The 18,811-nt window shown below is 36.5% G+C and overlaps 4 protein-coding genes across 5 annotated transcripts; 2 read left to right on the top strand and 2 right to left on the bottom strand.

Moving 5' to 3' along the window:
- Positions 1-153: 153 nt before the first annotated feature.
- On the bottom strand, positions 154-5,187 carry LOC109179396 (pentatricopeptide repeat-containing protein At1g02060, chloroplastic). Of its 2 annotated transcripts, XM_019328892.1 has the most exons (4): positions 4,898-5,187; positions 2,318-4,861; positions 1,506-1,680; positions 154-1,067 (listed from the first exon to the last, which is right to left on the bottom strand). In XM_019328892.1, exons 1-2 carry the CDS (start codon positions 5,057-5,059, stop codon positions 2,765-2,767), a joined length of 2,259 nt encoding a protein of 752 aa, XP_019184437.1. In that variant the 5' UTR covers positions 5,060-5,187; the 3' UTR covers positions 154-1,067; positions 1,506-1,680; positions 2,318-2,764. The 2 variants fall into 2 exon arrangements, with proteins under 2 accessions (XP_019184437.1, XP_019184436.1); XM_019328891.1 differs by having other exon boundaries at positions 2,318-5,187.
- Positions 598-2,741, top strand: LOC109179330 (cell division cycle 20.5, cofactor of APC complex-like). Its single transcript, XM_019328835.1, has 7 exons — positions 598-721; positions 818-1,009; positions 1,395-1,667; positions 1,747-1,849; positions 1,931-2,247; positions 2,348-2,512; positions 2,598-2,741. The coding sequence occupies exons 1-7, from the start codon at positions 617-619 to the stop codon at positions 2,739-2,741; spliced, it is 1,299 nt and encodes a 432-aa protein (XP_019184380.1). The 5' UTR covers positions 598-616.
- Positions 5,188-5,849: 662 nt separating the features above from the next.
- On the bottom strand, positions 5,850-7,834 carry LOC109179331 (zinc finger BED domain-containing protein RICESLEEPER 2-like). The gene is made up of 5 exons (XM_019328836.1): positions 7,355-7,834; positions 6,567-7,260; positions 6,427-6,477; positions 6,064-6,121; positions 5,850-5,886 (listed from the first exon to the last, which is right to left on the bottom strand). Exons 1-5 carry the CDS (start codon positions 7,832-7,834, stop codon positions 5,850-5,852), a joined length of 1,320 nt encoding a protein of 439 aa, XP_019184381.1.
- Positions 7,835-15,103: 7,269 nt separating this feature from the next.
- LOC109179399 (ATP synthase subunit delta', mitochondrial) lies at positions 15,104-17,921 on the top strand. Its single transcript, XM_019328895.1, has 2 exons — positions 15,104-15,474; positions 17,347-17,921. The coding sequence occupies exons 1-2, from the start codon at positions 15,217-15,219 to the stop codon at positions 17,689-17,691; spliced, it is 603 nt and encodes a 200-aa protein (XP_019184440.1). The 5' UTR covers positions 15,104-15,216; the 3' UTR covers positions 17,692-17,921.
- Positions 17,922-18,811: the final 890 nt, after the last annotated feature.

The raw sequence follows: 18,811 nt of genomic DNA on the forward strand, positions 1-18,811 counted from the left end.
TATTCTACTATACAATTATGTATATACGAACATCGGATTTTTGCATTGTGCGCCCTGGTGCACGATATAACAATTGACAAGTATGACCCAAAAAAGAATGTTGTTGCGTACATATATGTTTCACTTATATGCATACGTGGCAAATACTGGAAAGAAAAAAAAAGTGAACACAATCTTCTTCAATGACCTTAAGATAATCCAGTGTCTCCTTGGACAAGAGAGTCAAAATTTTCATCAAGAATTGTAATTTTAAAGATTTTGGCTCGAAATAAGCATCGAGTATAAGAGTGCAAGAAGCCGTGTCTTCATTCTTCTTTTTTTGAAAAGTTTCTTCATTCTTCTTCATCTTCTTCTTCTGCTCCTGTGAAGGCAATTGCTCTCTTTCTCAAAGAACATTTCAAGAATGGATCAGAAATCTCTTGAAAGACTGCAATCCCATTGGTACTATCCCACCCGTCTCCTCAGCACTCCCACAGAATACGATTTTCCTGTACTCAACACTCTCTTTCTCCATTTTCTTACACAGTTTGTCTGTTTGACATCAAAGTTCTTGCTTTTCTGATGATTTTTTTGGGGTCATGAATTGCCAAGTGCCAATGGGTTTTGATTTTCTTTGATGAAGGGAGACAGATTCATACCAAATCGAAGTCTAATGGATCTTGATCGAGCCCACACTCTGTTGACTAACCCATCAAAAGAACTGGGCAAATCAAAGTACAATGTGAGTATGTCTTTCTTGATTAGTTTGAATGAATGCTTTTGGTTTCTGCCCATTTCTGGAAATTGGGAATTATGGGTTTCCCCCTTTTGTATGAAGGGTGAATACAGAAGGAGACTGGAAGCAGCTTTGAAGTTGGATGAAGAAGGAAGGCCATTCAGAATGTTGGTGTTCAGGGGGAGTCCTAAGGGCAGCAGAAAATCAATTCGAGAAATTGATGAAATGCGTCGCAGTGATGAGGAAAGCTTTTCATGTACCGATGTCAATAAACAATCCCGAGCTTTCCCCAAGGTAAACATTCTTGCTGTTTTGCTATTCAGAATCATCTGAGGCTTCTGAGATGAGCAACCTGTTCAAAAATGTTAGTTTCAAGAATCAAAATCATGCCTGAAATTCTTAAGAATCAGCTGTAGCTACAAAAGGAATCTTGCCCCTAAAGGTTGAATCCCCACACCCCGGCCCGACAGAGAATTTGGGAATCAGCTGTAAATCACTCGGTGGCTCAGCAGACATGGCCAAATGCCGGTGCACAAATACTGCCTATTGAACTAGTGAGCTAAGCCCGTGAGGGCAGCTACAGAAGGAATATGTTTTCAGAAGATCTGGTGCGAGATGATAATATGAATGGTGTTTTATGGATTCTGTGATAATGATATGTATATGGTTGGATATGCAGAATGCGAGTAGGATTCTGGATGCACCCAACTTAAGGGATGATTACTATTTGAACATCATAGATTGGGGGAGAACAAATGTTCTTGCCGTGGCTTTGGGCTCAGTGACATACCTGTGGAATGCCACCAACCATGGAATTCAGCAGTTGGAAGAGGAAGAGGATAATCAAGACGATTATCCGAGCAGTATTGCATGGTCTACTGATGCAAAAACATTAGGAGTTGGATGCGCAAGCTCCAAGATTCAGCTTTGGGATGCCGAGACTTCAAAGATTGTAAGACCTATCTCTGAAAAAACATTATGAATATAAGAGAACCCTTCCACATAACCTTATTGGTGATTTTCTGAAACAGGTAAGATGCCTGAAAGGCCATGAGGGGAGGGTTGGATCTATAGCATGGAATGGTCATGTTCTAACATCAGGAAGCTACGACAGATCCATTATTCATCATGATGGTAATTGGTAAATGGTTTTCAACATCTTTTATTGCTTATGACAACAAATTAACTAACTTGTTTCACCTCTACTATTGGCAGTGAGAGTGAGCAACAGCTTGATATCTCTTCTAAAAGCACACACACGAGAAGTCTGTGGCTTGAAGTGGTCTGGAACGGGCAATTTTCTCGTGAGTGGTGGGAATGACAATCTTGTTTATATATGGGATACTTTCAAGATGAGCTCGAGGGATTATTTGCATAGATTCAATGATCATTCTGCAGCAGTGAAGGCCCTTGCATGGTGTCCATATAACTACGATGTGTTAGCTTCTGGAGGAGGGACGTTTGATGGGTGCATTAAGATGTGGAGCATTAGAAAGGGAGCATGCATTAGCAGCACTGAAACCAGAGCACAGGCAAGTTCTTGCATAAATATTTTCACCGTTAAAATATACAGATGAAGTAAAAAATAACTAAACTGTTTACCTTTCTCGAAAAACTTGGTGAGGTGACCAGATCTGTGGGTTGCAATGGAACAAGCATCATAAGGAGCTACTAAGCGGCCATGGCTTTGGAGAGAGGGGCGATGGAACAGGGAAGTTATGCTTATGGAGGTATCCTTCCATGTCCAAAATATGCGATTCATGGAATCATGCCTCGAGAGCTCTACATCTCTCACAGGTTTGTGTGTGTGTGTGTGTGACTATGTTCTTTTGAATGGAATGAGAACTATAGTCTGAAAATAACAAAGCGTATTACATTGCAGAGCCCTGATGGATTGACTGTGGTGTCAGCCGGAGCAGATGAAACTCTTCGCTTCTGGGAGATTTTTGGCCCGCCTCAAGCTGACAAGTCAAGGACGTCGGATTTCGATAATCTTCTATCTCTGAAGACATCACCAATACGATGATATGTAAATCTGCAAAAAACTTTTTACGTGATCCTTGGACCAATGTAATCCAAAGCTCCCTCGAGTCTCGGCATTCTCTTGGCAACAAATTCAGCTTCTTTAGACCTTCCTTCTACCTCAAGTCTAAGCCTTAAATCCTCTAAGCAGTTCAGAGGTAGTTCAATTTGTCTCTCCACTAATTCATAGTAAAGCTCAAATGCTTCTTGAGCTCTGCAGGCTTTACAGAGTGCAGACAGAACAGTGCTGCATATTTCTATACAAACGCTCTGAGAATTCTTTAGGCTAAACAGTAACAAGTCACGTGCTTCCGATAACTTTTTCCCCTGGGAAAGAAACACAATCAATTCTTGCATATTTACCAAATACCCATTATCATAAAGACACCCAAGAATCTCGAATGCCCTCTCCTTCAAACCCGCTTTGAAAAGTATCCTTACAGTATCTGTTGAGAGATTGATATTTTGTCTTATTTTTTTAACCAACATTAACACCACTAGGTCAGCACACTCGAGAGCGCAATTCTGTTTGACAAGCTCCGTAAGGATGCTATGGAAAACAAATGTTCTAGGAAGATGTGAGCTCTTCAGCATTCTCTCCAGAGTATCATAGGCAAGTCTGGGTTTGCCCTCTTGCAGCAGGCCCTCGAGCAGAGACTCATACGTCTCAAAATCAGGCACGAAATTTCTCCTCAACATCCAAACCAAGAGTTCATGTCCATCTTCAGACATGCCCTCGTTGCGATTTCCCATGATCAAAGTCTTGAAAGTCAAAGGATCTTGAACTCCCATTCTCATTAGCTGTCTAAAAACTTTCTCGGCCTTCTTTGTCTTCCCATTCTCGCACAAATATTTGAACATCGGGTTGTATGCTGCAACAACGGGCCTGCATCCAGCATCAGATAACAAAGTTCCTGTCTTGAATAACTCATCAAAGAACTTCTCGGCCATCTCAAAATCTCCTTTCTGGCATAAGCACCGTATCAAGATACTGTATGTAGCTGAATCGGGAGCAGCGTTTAGGATTGACATCTTCTCAAAAGCTTCTAACGCGGCCTTCAAATTCCCATCACTGCAATGCGTGTGGATCAATGTGTTGAATGTACATGTATCAGGAACAAATCTTCCATCCTCTCCAGCTCCCTTGAATAACTCCTTTACCTTATCAAACTTCCGAGCCTCAAGAAGCCCTTGTATAAGAGTGTTATAAGTAACGCTATTCGGTTCTGGGCCCCGATCAACCATCTCTTTGAAAACATTCAAAGCTTCTTCAACTTTTTGCTTCTCACAATACCCTCTGACCAACGTGGTGTATGTAACAACATTAGGACTCAAATCTGAGCCCTTTTTGAGCATACCTTTGACAACATTATGTGCAATTTCTACTTTCCCAGCCCTACACAACCCATCAACGATCGTATTATACGTGATCACATCAGGCTCACACTCATGCTTCTCCATTTCTTTAAAGAACCTAAACCCTTGATCCACCATAGAATTCATACAGCACCCTCTAATCAAAATATTAAAGGTATACAAATCGGGCTTCACACCAAATGTCTTGAGCATTTCATCAAACAGTTCATAGACCATACCAGTTCGACCCCTTTTCATCAAAATTGAGAACAAAGTATTGAATGTAACTACTGATGGGGAAATCCCAATTACCTTCATAGAGGTGAAAAGCTTCAATGATTCCTGAAAGAGCCCAGCTACGGCGTAATTCTTGATCAGGCTGTTAAAGAACCTGGCTTCGAGCGGCACCGCGCCATTAGACCTCTTGGGGATGGAGAAGAGGAAGTTCCGGGCGGTGTTGAGGTTCCTCTCGGTTCCGAGGAGCTCCAGCATGCGGAAATAGCATTGGGATGTGAGTGCGAAGCCTTTTTGCTCGGCCCAGACGAAGAATTTCAAGGCTTTCCGGGGAGTTTTGAGGAGGCGGATGGAGTGGATAACGGTGGTCTCGGAGAGAGAGGGGCCGGCGAGAGCGGAGAGAGAGGACTCGGTTTGAGGTGACCATGGCTGGAACTTAATGAGCTCAGCCAAGGCTAGAGCCTTCTTTCGAGAGCTCAATTTGGGCTTCGCAGCGTCAGGGAGTTTCGCGTCATTGTCGTCTGCGGCAGCGGCAGCGGCGGCGTTGGAAGGACCGGAAAAGAGCTGGGAGGCGGCGGCGGCGGTGGAAGGAGGGGAAAAGAGCTGGCTGAGAGTGGAAAGGCAATGTGAAAATGGGTGTTGGGCGTTTCTGCCATTGGCGTTTGGGTTGAAAAGCAGATGCCTTTGAAGATTGGGAATCATCGCCATATCCCCCGCAAATCTGCTATTCATCTTTTCTTGGAATGATACATCGACAGTGAAACCGCGACGAGAACGGAACCTCAATCACCCCTCTACTACGGAGTTTCATAAAAATGTCTTGTAAATTGTAAAGCTTGTTTCTTCATATTCTTTTTTTCTTTTTATTATCTAACTTTTCAATCATTCTTCTACTAAATATTGTGGCAAACCTTTTAAATATATATATATATATATATATATATATATATATATATATATATATATATATATATATATATATATTGTGGCAAATTATTACGTGAAGGTGAACCTGATTAAAAAACACATAATTTATATACTGAATGTTCACAATTCAAATTCTGAACATTCAGTTAGGCTTGTGCACGGGTCGGGTTCGGACGGTTCGGGTGTCGGACTAGTCCGCCCGATCGGATTTCGGTTTTCTAAAACAATATCCTATCCGACTTTTTTTTATACTATACTCCATTCGGGTTTAGTGGGTTCGGATTTCGGACGGTTCGGGTGTTAGTTCGGGTTTATTCGGATTTCATATTCAACAATTTTTTTTTAAAAAAAAAAACTAAGTAAAATTTCATATCATGGAATTCAAACTGTCAAACAGTCAAAGTACTTAGTTAGTTAGTTACAACTACTTAGTACTTACAAATGACAAAAATACAAAATGCTTTACAAAAATACAAAGTCATTGAATCATCAATCTGATGACAAAAAATAAAAAACATCAGCAATTGAGCATTCAGCAAACTGCACCAATCAACATCTTCCTGTGAACAAAAATACCATAATCATAATGTATTGTCTATTCAGCCTTCAGCAGTTCAGCTTTCATGATCTTCCTGTACAAGTTAAATATAACATATTAAATACTTTGGGGATTGGGGCTGTTGGGCAGAAAAATTTAACTATGGAAGGCTCAGATTGCTATGTTTTCATGTCAAAGTAAGATTGGGGGCAAATTGCTACTTTTAGTATTGGAATGCAATTATGCAAACCAAAACTAATGAGCAACATACCAACCCAAAACCATTTCAGACAATGGTGGAAGCATCATCATAGCCAAATCAGTAAAGACTAAAGAGAAATAACATACTGATTACTGAGCACTTGAGAATAAGGGACTAAGGTAGAGTGACTGTTATTACCAGATGAGAATCATGAGATGACATTCTCACATTCATATAGGCAGTAGGCTGATACTGCTGGGGTCATACACTCATACTTATCATAGGCAGCAACAAATCCAACAATTGAATTGTTAGTTAGTTACCAAGCCATTAATCCATAGGCAACAACAAATCCAACAAATCCAACAATTGAAAATAAAATCAAAATTAAGTGTAAATAAAACATTACAGAAATGGTAGGAAGGGGAAAACCAGCAGCACCAGATCCTGTGGTACCAAATCGACTTACTCCAGTAGCCAAGTCTGCAAAGTGCAAAGTGCAAAGTTAGAATTTGAATTTGAAATGCAAAGTTAAAGATTTAAAAACAGAATGAAACATTTAAAGAAATTACCTTGTTCAAGCTTTTCAACATCATCAATATTTTCCTCAACCTTAACTGGTTGATTTGGTAACCTCATCCAGTCTTGTGCACATACTAAGGCCTCCACAATTTTAGGAGTTAAAGAACTCCTAAATGCATCTAATACCCTCCCACTAGTGCTAAATGTACTTTCTGAGGCAACCGTGGAAATAGGAACTGCTAGGATATCCCTTGCCATTTTGGAGAGAGTAGGAAACCTCTCACTATTTAGCTTCCACCACCTAAGGATATCAAAGTCAGGAGTGTCCTCCACAATTTTTTCACTTAAATAAACCTGAAGTTCTGTTTCTTTATAGCTTCCACTAGCCTCAAATTTTTGCCTTTTTAGTTTGTTCTTTAACATATTTTGAGGTCTACCAATTGTGGCATGAGACTGGACAGGAGGCACATCTGGTTGGCTACCAGAAGATGAATCAGAAGATGATTGTTGCACATTGACAGAGTAGGTTGCTGCATAGTCACCAAACAATTCTACCATGGCAGCTTGGACATTCTCTAAACACTTCTTCCCATTCTCTTTACCATACAGTTCATCAAACTGGTATGGCATATATTCCAACTTATCTCTTGGGTCCAAGATATTTGCAAAGAAGATCAAGGAATTCATTTTTTCAGGATCTCCCCAATACTTTTCAAATTTACTTTTCATTTGGGATCCCATAACCTAAGAAAACAATGAATTAAATACAAACAGCCATACACAAATTCATAGATAATCAGATTAACCACTGAAAATGATAAAAATATAAAATCATTACCTCTGTAGCACTACCAGCAACAATCATGCTACTCAACATGCAACTCAAATCAGATATCTCACTGAAGAAACTGTTAGGGGTGACATATAGAGAACTAGAGATTCTAATTGTCATCTCATAAAACCCTTTCAACAGAACTACCAAGCATTCAACAGAAGTCCAGTCAAGAAAAGAAGGGACAGAATCACCCAGATCAGCAACAAATGAGGGCTCACTCAATGAATATGCATCAAACACAGCCTTGTATTGTATGGCAGTGCTAAGCATCATGTTGGTGTTGTTCCATCTTGTTGGAACATCTAGTTGTAAAGAACTTTTGGCTTCCACCCCAAGCAGTTCTGCAAGATCTCTGAATTTTTTGAGTCTTGTAGGTGAGTTCCTCATCCATCTAACAAAATCCCTCACCTTCTTAACAGAACTATCTGCAAACCTTAACCCATCCTGGACCACCAAGTTTAAAATGTGGGCTATGCACCTCATGTGAATGTACTTACTCCTAACAGTGGTTGCACCCCATGGCAACAATTTGGACTTAAAAAAAACTCATAGCAGTATCATTGGAAGAAGCATTATCAACAGTGACAGAAAAAACATCCCTAATCCCCCAGTCAATCAAACAACTCTCCAATGCCTTGGCTATATGCTCACCCTTGTGAGAAGAAATAGGGACAAAGGATATGATTTTCTTATTCAGCTTCCACTGATCATCTATGAAATGGGCTGTAATGCACATATAATTGATCCTCTGCACAGAGGTCCAGGTATCAGTAGTCAAACTGACCCTTTCAGTGTTAAGTCTAAACAGCTTCTTAAGGTTTAATCTTTCATCAAGGTAAATTTGGTAAATGTCCCTTGAAATTGTCCACCTAGAAGGTATACAAAATCTAGGGCAAGCAACCAAAATAAACCTTTTAAAACCTTGCCCCTCCACAAACCTAAATGGAAGCTCATCAATAATTATCATCTCACATAATGCCCTCCTAATGGCTTCCTGATTGAAAACCCAAGTCCCTAACTCCCCAACAACCCCTTTAGAACCCCCACCCCCTTGAGTATCAAATGTTGTCACAGCAGTGAAAGTAAGCAGTGACTGCCTAGTCTCCTTAGAATGTGGATTTTTTAGACAAGCCAACATATGATTTCTTAAAGAGATAGTACCATGCTTTTTACTCTCACAGTGATAGACTTTAGCACAGTATATACATTTCCCCTTTACTACTTTGTTTTCAGAATCATATATCTTTTCAAAATGTTCCCAGACCTTAGATCTAGACTCCACATTATTCCTCTTCTGTGCAGGAACAACAGGATTAACCTCAGGCTGCTGAGGAGCATTTGTCTCAGTGCCTTGGGTTACTCCTCCAGGCCCCTCCTCAGTTGAGGGTGGAAGTCTAGATTGAGTCATTTGAGTGGCACTTTCCATCTACAAAGATGGGTACCAGTTTTAACTTTTTAGTTTGTGTGAGTGTGACATAACACATTAACACTAAAACTACCACATAATAAACAATTAAACATACAAAGATATCCAGAATCAGACACAGTCACACAGTAGTTTGTGTCATCATTTTTCCAGATTTAACAATTAGCAATTAAGGGTCATACATCCATAAACTGATAGACATAATAACATATACAATTATACAAACAAATTCAGATTCAGGAACTCAGTCCAGATCATCATTATCTGGATTTGAGTTAAGGGTTTCCACCAATAAATGGAAATTCCCACACTGGAGATTTCACATTTTAGCCTTTAACTCGGATTGGTAGATTACAACTTTACATGGCATAAAATCCAGATTTTACAAAATCAACACTTAGAAATCAGTTTGTAAAAGGCTTCCACCAACAAATGGCATAATATATGAATATATCACCAAATATTCATCACAGATTCATTGTAGAAAAGACAGAACATAATACATCTCAGTATCTCACATAAATGAAGATATATAAAACTAGGGTTTTCGATTTCACACTGCTTTCTCAAAATATTCACCACATATCATCATAATAATATAATATAACACAAAGTCACAAACATTTTCTTAATATAAACTAGGGTTTACGATTTACTTGATTTCTCCAAAATAATCCCCGGAGAACAAGGGCTTCTAATCACCAGTTCACCACGGCTTCCACCACTTAGACTCCCAGAGACAGAGAGTAAGAGATTAGAGATTAGAGATTGCAACGCTTCGATTCTGAGAACCCTGAGATTAGACAATAGAGATTAAGAGATTAGAGATTTAGAGATTACAGATTAGAGAGTAAGACTGTAAGAGATTAGATATTAGAGAAATAGAGACTAAGATATTAGAGATTAAAATAGAGATTAAGAGATTAGAGATTTAGCTTACGGATTTGTCTCATCAGAGATGAGTCTTGAGAGAACTGAGAGTCTGAGATACTGAGACCACTGAGACTTTGAGAGAATGAGAGTCTGAGAGAGTTGAGAGTCTGAGAGAGTGAGACTGTGAGAGTCTGAGAGAGTGAGAGTCTGAGAGAGTTGAGAGGCGAGAGATGAGATCTCAGATCTCAAACCCTAGGTCAGCTGCGCAGATGAGATAATGAAGACTAAGTGGTGGAAGACATGTATATATACATTGATGGAACGACGCCGTTTAATACAAAGCCTTAGGGAACCCTAGGGTAGTTTGGGTATTCGGACGGGTCGGTTGGCAAAATTGGATACCCCACCCGAACCATCTAAACCGACGCCGTATTGCATAGCGGATCGGGTAAGGAGAGTCGGGTTCGGGTAATGCCGGGTTGGTCTCTCTCGGTCGTCGGGTCGGTCGGTTTGATCGGGTGGGTCGGGTTGTGCACATCCCTACATTCAGTATGTAAATTGTGAATATTTAATATATAATTTGTGTATTTTAGACTTGAAATTACCTTGCAATGTAGTCTCAAGTCCATTATATAATTGTTGAAATATTGTCTATTAAATATATTAATTTTCCAATCCTTATATCATGAATTAAGATTTATAGTTTGCATGTGTATGTAACTTATGAGTTTTCGTATATTGTATTATAAAATTCTGTACTTGAAATAAATTAGTAATTGTGTTTTATGTTATAAATTTCTGTATATTGTGTTGTGAAATTTTGTGTCGTGTGTTATGATTTTTTGTATTTGTTTTAGTAATTGTGTATGTTTTCAAAAATAAGTATAGGTGAAAGTATGTTTGTATCTGGTGCGAATGGCGCGCCCAGGAGAGAAATGCGAATAATTCATCCCGCGCCACATGTTCAGATTTAGGTGCACCTAGGTGAAAGTATGTGCACTTGATCAATGAATGTTAACAATGCAAAATTACATGCACTTATAGGTGAAAGTAGGTGCACCCAATCAATGAATGTTGACACGTGGCGTGCGCTGATTGGTTCGTATTTCACACCTGGGCGCCCATTCGCACGAGATCGCGCCCATATATATATATATATATATATATATATATATATATATATATATATATATATATATATATATATATATATATATCTGTGTGTGTGTGTGTGTGTGTGATTTTTTATATCTTGTGTTATAATATTTTGTATCGTACGAGTATAAATTTTGTACATCGTCATTTTAATTCAGTGTACATAATGCTATGTAAACTTTAATCTATGATATAAATTGTCCTAATTTTTGCAACTTCAAGTCTTCAATGATTTTTTGGACCTTATAAACTTGTGGTTTGTTAGTTTGTGCATTTCTAAACGCAAAATTAAACGTTGATTGAGCCATCACTTGAATTACCTTGCAAGACTATTCTATAATTTTATAATTGCATTAAACAAGTCTAATATCTGGTTTATATTCAACTATATTTATAGTTACTAGTATTTTTTATGCGCGATGCGCAAAAAATAGGTGCCCAACATTAATACATTATATTAAAATTTTAAATTTATTTATATTTTAGATATTTAAATTATTCTAAATAATAATAATAATAATGTAAATCATTTTTATAAATTTGATATTTATATTTATGAAATAATTAACATATAACTCAAATATTTAATGTGTATATCTACTATACTAATAAGAGCCCAAGAGAGTTAGGCCTATAATGGGTAGAAAAAATGGCGGTCAAATTTTTTAATCAAATGAATGACTCAGATTGATCAAATTTTATTTTTTCCTTAAGATTACCTAATTTATCCTTAATGAATGTAATTATCCGTTAACTTTTCCGTTAAATATTATCTTTTCCGTTAATTTCTGTTAGTTCACCGTTAACTTACTCATTGATTTCAATAACAAAGGTCTTAGGTTCGAACCCCATCCCAATCAAAGTTGGCATAATTAGTACTCTATTTTACTCTTATTATATTAATTAATAATTCAGTAGCTACAACAAAAAATAATACATATACATTTCTTTAATTTAGAATTATGTGTCTACAATGTCTTTATTCAAAAATAAAATATTCATTAACAATAAATTAAATAAGAGAAATAATTTCATTAGTTATATTGTCTTTATTTTCACAATATAAAAATTCTTTATACTAAAATTCATCAATTAATTATATTCGATACATTGTCCCTACAGTGTCTTTATTAAAAACAAATTATTCATTATCAATAAATTAATTAAGAGAAATAATTTCATTAGTTATATTGTCTTTATTTTTCTCCAATGTAAAAATTCTTTACATTCAAATTCATCAATTATTTATATTCAGTACATTGTCTATTATTTTTTTGTGCACTATTTTTTATTTAAATATCAAAGTTATAATACAAAATAATGCTATATATTTATTTACCAACTATTTTATTAATACCATGAAAAATTAAAAAATATATAATTAATAAAATCAATCATATTAACTACTTGAGGGATTTGTTGACAAAGAGAGTATTCAAATCACACAACAAATTAAAGTGAGAACTACCTCGCAATGTCCTTGTTTGATAATCAGCAGTTAGCGGATTTGACCAATGAATTATATCAAAGGTTGGTAAAAAGATATTTGAAAAAATTAACTGTTTAGATTAACATGTAAAATGACCTAAGGATAATAATAATAATAATAATAATAATAATAATAATAATAATAATAATAATAATAATAATAATAATAATAATTATAATTATAATAATATTATTATTATTATTATTATTATTATTAATTGTTATAAAAAATAATATATATATATATATATATATATATATATATATAATTAAGCCAATCATATTAACTACTTGGGGGATTCGTTGACAAAGGGGTATTCAAATCACACAATAAATTAAAGTGAGAACTACCTCGCAATGTCCTTGTTTGATAATCAACTGTTAGCGGATTTGACCAGTGAATTATATCAACGGTTGGTAAAAAGATATTTGAAAAAATTAACCGTTTAGATTAACATGTAAAATGACCTAAGGGTAATAATAATAATAATAATAATAATAATAATAATAATAATAATAATAATAATAATAATATTATTATTATTATTATTATTATTATTATTATTATTATTATTAATTATTATAAAAAAATAAAAAAAAAATATATAATTAAGCCAATCATATTAACTACTCGGGGGATTTATCGACAAAAAGAGTATTCAAATCACACAACAAATTGAAGTGAGAAACTATCTTACAATGTCATTGTTTGGCAATCAGCAGTTAGCTCTTCACTATTAGTATATATTTAATGTTTATGTCCTAATTTTTATTTGCTCTCCCTTATGTCCCGTATTTTGTTTCAACCATACACATACAATTATTTTATTGACAATTATAATCAATCTTGACTATATTATCTTGCATTTGTAAACTTAGAATTACCTATTTAAATACACAAATTCAACATTCAATTATCTATGCATGAATAGTTCCAATATAATCTTGTCTTGATATATTTTAAAGTACTTATTTTAAAAATTTTTTAAAAAAACATTATGCATTATCTCAATCGCGCAATGCGCGCAAAAAACTAGTATTATTATTAATGAAGAAGATAAGAAAATATATGGTGGATGCATGTGCATGGTAACAATAGTGGAAAAGATAACGGAAGTTATAACGGTAAGGGTATGTTTGTCCAAAATCTTTTAATGTACAATCTTTATAGCATAATGTACAAAAATACTTAACGGAAAAAACAGACATAAATCAGGGGGTATAACTTTCATTCACACTTATTATGTTTTTAGATTTTAGATATATATAGCTTTTTCCTCATAATTGTATGTAGGTCTTTTTTTTTTTTTTTTTTTTTTGAAAGTAGGTCTTTTTTAAAAAAATAAATAGATAGTGGTAAATTTTTCTCTCTATATGTAGCATATTTAATTTGGATCATCATATTTGAATCATTGAATGAACTTCCCAGTGAGTATTAATTTCATTTTTAGATTTTAGATATATATAGTTTTTTCCTCATAATTGTATGTAGGTCTTTTTTTTTTTTTTTTTTTTTGAAAGTAGGTCATTTTAAAAAAATAAATAGATAGTGGTAACTTTTTCTCTCTATATGTAGCATATTTAATTTGGATCATCATATTTGAATCATTGAATGAACTTCCCAGTGAGTATTAATTTCAAGGATGATTGGTATTGGAAGGGGATATTAGGGGGACAATATACTGTTAAGGATGACTATAAATGCCTGGGGGAGTTGATCAGCACCCCTGATGCAGTCTGGAATAACATTTCGAAGCTCCAGGTCCCTCCCAAATGGAGGATTTTTCTTTAGAAAGCCCTTTCTAATATTTTGCCAACTATTGCTAACTTGGTTAGAAGAAGAGTAGAGATTCCTAATATTTGCCCGGCTTGTGGTGTTTGTGAGGAGGATATTATGCATATTTTATGTACTTGTACTTATGCTAGACGTGTGTGGAATGTTTCACGTCTTCTTATCCCTAACGTTGATGGTTATGATTTTATGCAATGGGTGGAGGTTTGGTTGGGAAGCTCAGTAATATCTGCTGGGTTTCTAAAAGAACAGATATGTGGAATACTCTACGAAATTTGGAGAGCTCGAAATATGGCTGTTTGGGATTTTGTTCTATCGACCCCCTTGCATTTATGTCACGGTTTTCAGAGCACTTGGGCTGCTTGGGCATCGAGCAACACACCGGCTGCCTCCCCTATCCCAGCTGCCCCCATACCGCCAACTGCACCGGTATGCTCGGACTCGCTGCCGCCGGATGCGGCTCGCTGCTACACGGACGCCGGCTTCATTGGCGCGTCTCCGGTGTACGGTTTTTATGTGTGTAACAGAGAGGGCGGTTTTGTTGCGGTTGCTAACGGTCCTCTTGTATGTCCGTATGCTCCGCTCCTAGCTGAAGCCATGGCGATACGAGAAGCCCTATCATGGTTGCAAGAACACAATTACCACAACATTGTGATTTATTCGGATTGTGCGGTCCTTGTTTCTAGCTTTCACGAAGCGAGTTCCTATCGTTCGTACCTCGGTGTTATTTTAGATTCATGTTTGCGTTTATTTCGTTCTTTTCATTCATGTTCCATTAAATTTGTACGCAGAGATGCCAACACGGTAGCTCATGCCTTAGCTAAGCATGTTAGTGCGATTGATACTCGTAATGTCTGGAGGGATATTCTACCTCCCTTTGTTTCTTCTACAATTTAATGCAATTCGGTTTCCTTGACTTTCAAAAAAAAAAAAAAATCATTGAATGAACTGCAATGAGCTATTGGGCCGGGCCCATTATATTGGCAGGCCCATTTGATACAGTAAGAGTGCGGCAGCTGAGCAGAGAAGAGAAGAGCATAGATTCATAGAAACATCTCTCGCCCTCTCAATCTTCCTCTCTCTAAAAGCTCCGACAAATCGCAACCTTCATCGCCGCCGGTCTCCGCCGCCATGTTCAGGCACTCTTCTAGACTCCTAGGTCGCGCCGCCACAATGAGGTGGCGTCGCCCCTTCTCCACAGATCTGCCCGCCGAGCCTGCCGCGGATTCTACTTTCCTGGAGGCCTGGAAGAAAGTAATCCCCAACGTTGACCCGCCCAAGACCCCATCGGCGTACATGTCCCCTCGCCCCGCCACCCCATCCTCCATCCCCTCCAAGCTCACCGTCAATTTCGTCCTTCCTTATTCATCCGAACTCGCCGGCAAAGAGGTATATATATAGATATATGTGGGGCTTTCATTTCCCTTTAGTTTCCGGAGTATCGTATTTAGTCGTCTATGGACATTTTAGATTGGAGCTTTTTAGGTGTTAGTGAAATGCGGTTAAAGTTTATGGCCAAAAACATTTTTTTTAATGTAAAATTTGAGCGTAATATGTTTTAGGATATCTATATTTTTATAATGTATGTTCATTATTTTTGAGAACTCTGTTCATTTCTTTGTGTTGCTGCGGATTATATAAACAGATTAATATTTATGAAGTTTGAATTGTAAAGATTTGATCTTAACCCTAAAACCTAAACAATTAAAGAAAAAAGTAAAATTTGAGGGTAATATGTTTTAGGATATCTATATTTTTATACTGTATTTTCAATTTTTTTTTTTTCATTCTTTTTGAGAACTCTGATCATTTCTTTGTGTTGCTGCGGATTATATAAACAGATTAATATTTATGAAGTTTGAATTACCAAGATTTGATCTTGATCTTGGTCCTCAGATTCAGAGTTCATGGGCTTCATTGGAATACTGGTTCCCCTTATTAGAGACAGTTTTAAAACTGTTTTTTTTTTTTTAAATTGAAATACTTGAAATTAGTATAATTTATACTAGTAGTAATTTATTGGAGATTGAAAAAAGTGCTTTTGCTGGTCCTTTTTATCTTAATTGCATTGGTACCAAGGTATTCAACAACTCTTGTTGATCCTAAATATCCTTCTCTAATGTCTATAATAAAGTTGCTGATGCGGAGTCCTTGTTTCAGTTATGGATTTACTTCTTAAAGTATTTCAGGTAGATAAGTATCTGTAAATGCCTAGGATGTCTCGCTCAAGAGTTACTATATTTTTTATTTTTGACAAAACCATCTAAATGTGCATGGGTGAATATGCTAGGATTCTAGATTTCATGTAGCGTCATTATATATCAACTGGTGTTTAACACCCTGGAGAAACACTTTTGCTTTTGTGGATGACAAAGTTCATCATAAGTTTGGACTAAATTTGGAAGAGAGATTTTGTATCTGAAGTAGGTTTCTAGAGAAAAGACATTGCTTGTTAACATTTCTCCTTGGTCACAAATACTTCAACTAAGTTCCACTCATCGGAGGAAATGTGTTCTAGGACATCGGTTCTCCGAAGTTTATTCTCCTTGGTTGAATCGTTTGGTTAAGTTTCCTGCAGCAATCTCTAAAAATTCTTGTTATGATGGATCTCTTGTACTTCCTTCACTCACTAGCTCTTGATATTCTACTAAAAAAGATGGCTGTTTACCTCCTAATAGTTTCCTATCAAAGGGAAAATGTGTTTGTTTACTTTGTGCATAGATCTTTACTTATTCGGCCACACATATGGTAAGATATGCTACAGTTAAATAAAACTATAAGATCCCTAGTCACTATGTGATGCTGCATTTGTACGGGTTTGATTTAATTAAAGTAGGAGAGTGAAATCACCATAAGCTCAAGGCTGTTTCTTACTGTTACTGTGGCATCATCAACTAGCTTTCCTGTAGAGCCCTTGTGTTACCTATGCCGCACCGATTTATATGGATACGTTAGGCTGGTTTAGTTGGAAAATAAACTCGGTTACTATCAATTAAGTAAATATACATTGTTGCGGGTTCTGACTGTCCCTCGGCCATGATCTGTTTACGTGTGTCTATGTGTGTGCTTGAAAACAACATGATAGTCCTATTTTGATGGTGGATGGCAAAGGACACACCAGAAGGGCAATGGCTACTTGGCTAGAATTAAAAATAGGCTTTTACAATGAATGAAATAAATTGTATTCTGCTCAACCTATGCTGGGGGCCAAGGGGCCAAGGATTATTTGAATATGAAGAACTGATTCCTCCCCTTTTTCAGGTTGACATGGTCATAATCCCTGCAACTACAGGACAGATGGGTGTTCTACCTGGCCATGTGGCCACGATTGCTGAGCTGAAGCCTGGTGTCATGTCAGTTCACGAAGGTAATGACGTGAATAAATACTTTGTGAGTGGCGGCTTCGCTTTCATCCATGCAAATTCTTTCGCGGATATAATTGCTGTTGAAGCTGTGCCACTTGACCGATTTGATGCAAATCTTGTGCAAAAGGGCCTCGCTGAGTTCACACAGAAGCTAAACTCCGCTTCAACTGATATTGAGAAAGCCGAAGCCCAGATTGGTGTGGATGTACACAGCGCCCTTAACGCTGCTCTTACTGGTTAAGCTAGTGGCGATTCTCATGTCCACCTTAATTTTTTCTCGAAAGATTTCCTTTTGTACTCATCTTCATATGCTCGTCCCCGATGGATTATCTTTTGTACAACTATGCAGAACATTTCAGGCATGTTGCTTCACTTGAATAAATTTACAGGACTAGCTATGAACCATCTCATTTGTATTCCTGAACTGCAGTCGTGACAAGTACAGTTTCTAAATTGAAATAATTTTGTTTGTCAGACTGTGGCATCTTTTAGCACATTTGAACCTTTAAATTTGGTGAAACAGGCAAAAAAAAGCATTACATCTGTTATTGAAAGAGAACAAAAATTCATTCAGATTCAGCTTCAGAATCTGGCTTGTTAGTCCACCCTCTTCTTTTTCCTTACGCCTTCTTATCTCTTCTACTACTTCTCACGATACAATGTCCTGTGAAATTGAAATTCCCTTATTTTTTTGGAATTAGAATTCTATGCTCCCTTAGTATTTCAATTCCATAAATTTTAGGAATAAAAAATATAACTTTGAAACAAAATTACCCATATCTTGTTTAACCTAAAATTCAATTTCATGAATTTATAATGTGTCCCTTATTTATTTTATTTCTTTCGTTATGCAATAAGTGATGGATTGTGAGTATAGTGCATGGCATATTAGAATGTTTGGTGAATGGCAAATTAGTTAAATTGTAATAAAGAGAGTAGAAGTGGACCCGATGTGTGCCATGGGTGGGATCGCTCATGAAAATATTTTACATGCATTAGTATCGTGTGATTATGCAAGATCCATTTGGAGCCAATCTAACCTCCCACTCCCCAACATTGTGACAAATATTTTCCCTGAATAGTTTAGTGCACTATTAAATGTTCTAGTTATATAACATAACCAAGGGAATGTGACATTCCAGAACTCATATTCCCATGTTTGGTTCATATTATCTTAGGGAATATAAGATTCCCAAGGAATGTCACATTCCCTCCACATAGGATTTTGAAGGGAATGTGATTCCCTTCAATTTTTTAGGTTATGTAAGATAACCTTGGTTATGTTATATATATATATATATATATATATATATATATATGTAATTATATATTTTTTATTTTTATTATGTTATGTTAGCATA

Source organism: Ipomoea nil, unplaced genomic scaffold, assembly GCF_001879475.1.
Source record: "Ipomoea nil cultivar Tokyo-kokei standard unplaced genomic scaffold, Asagao_1.1 scaffold0900, whole genome shotgun sequence".
Lineage (NCBI taxonomy): Eukaryota > Viridiplantae > Streptophyta > Magnoliopsida > Solanales > Convolvulaceae > Ipomoea > Ipomoea nil.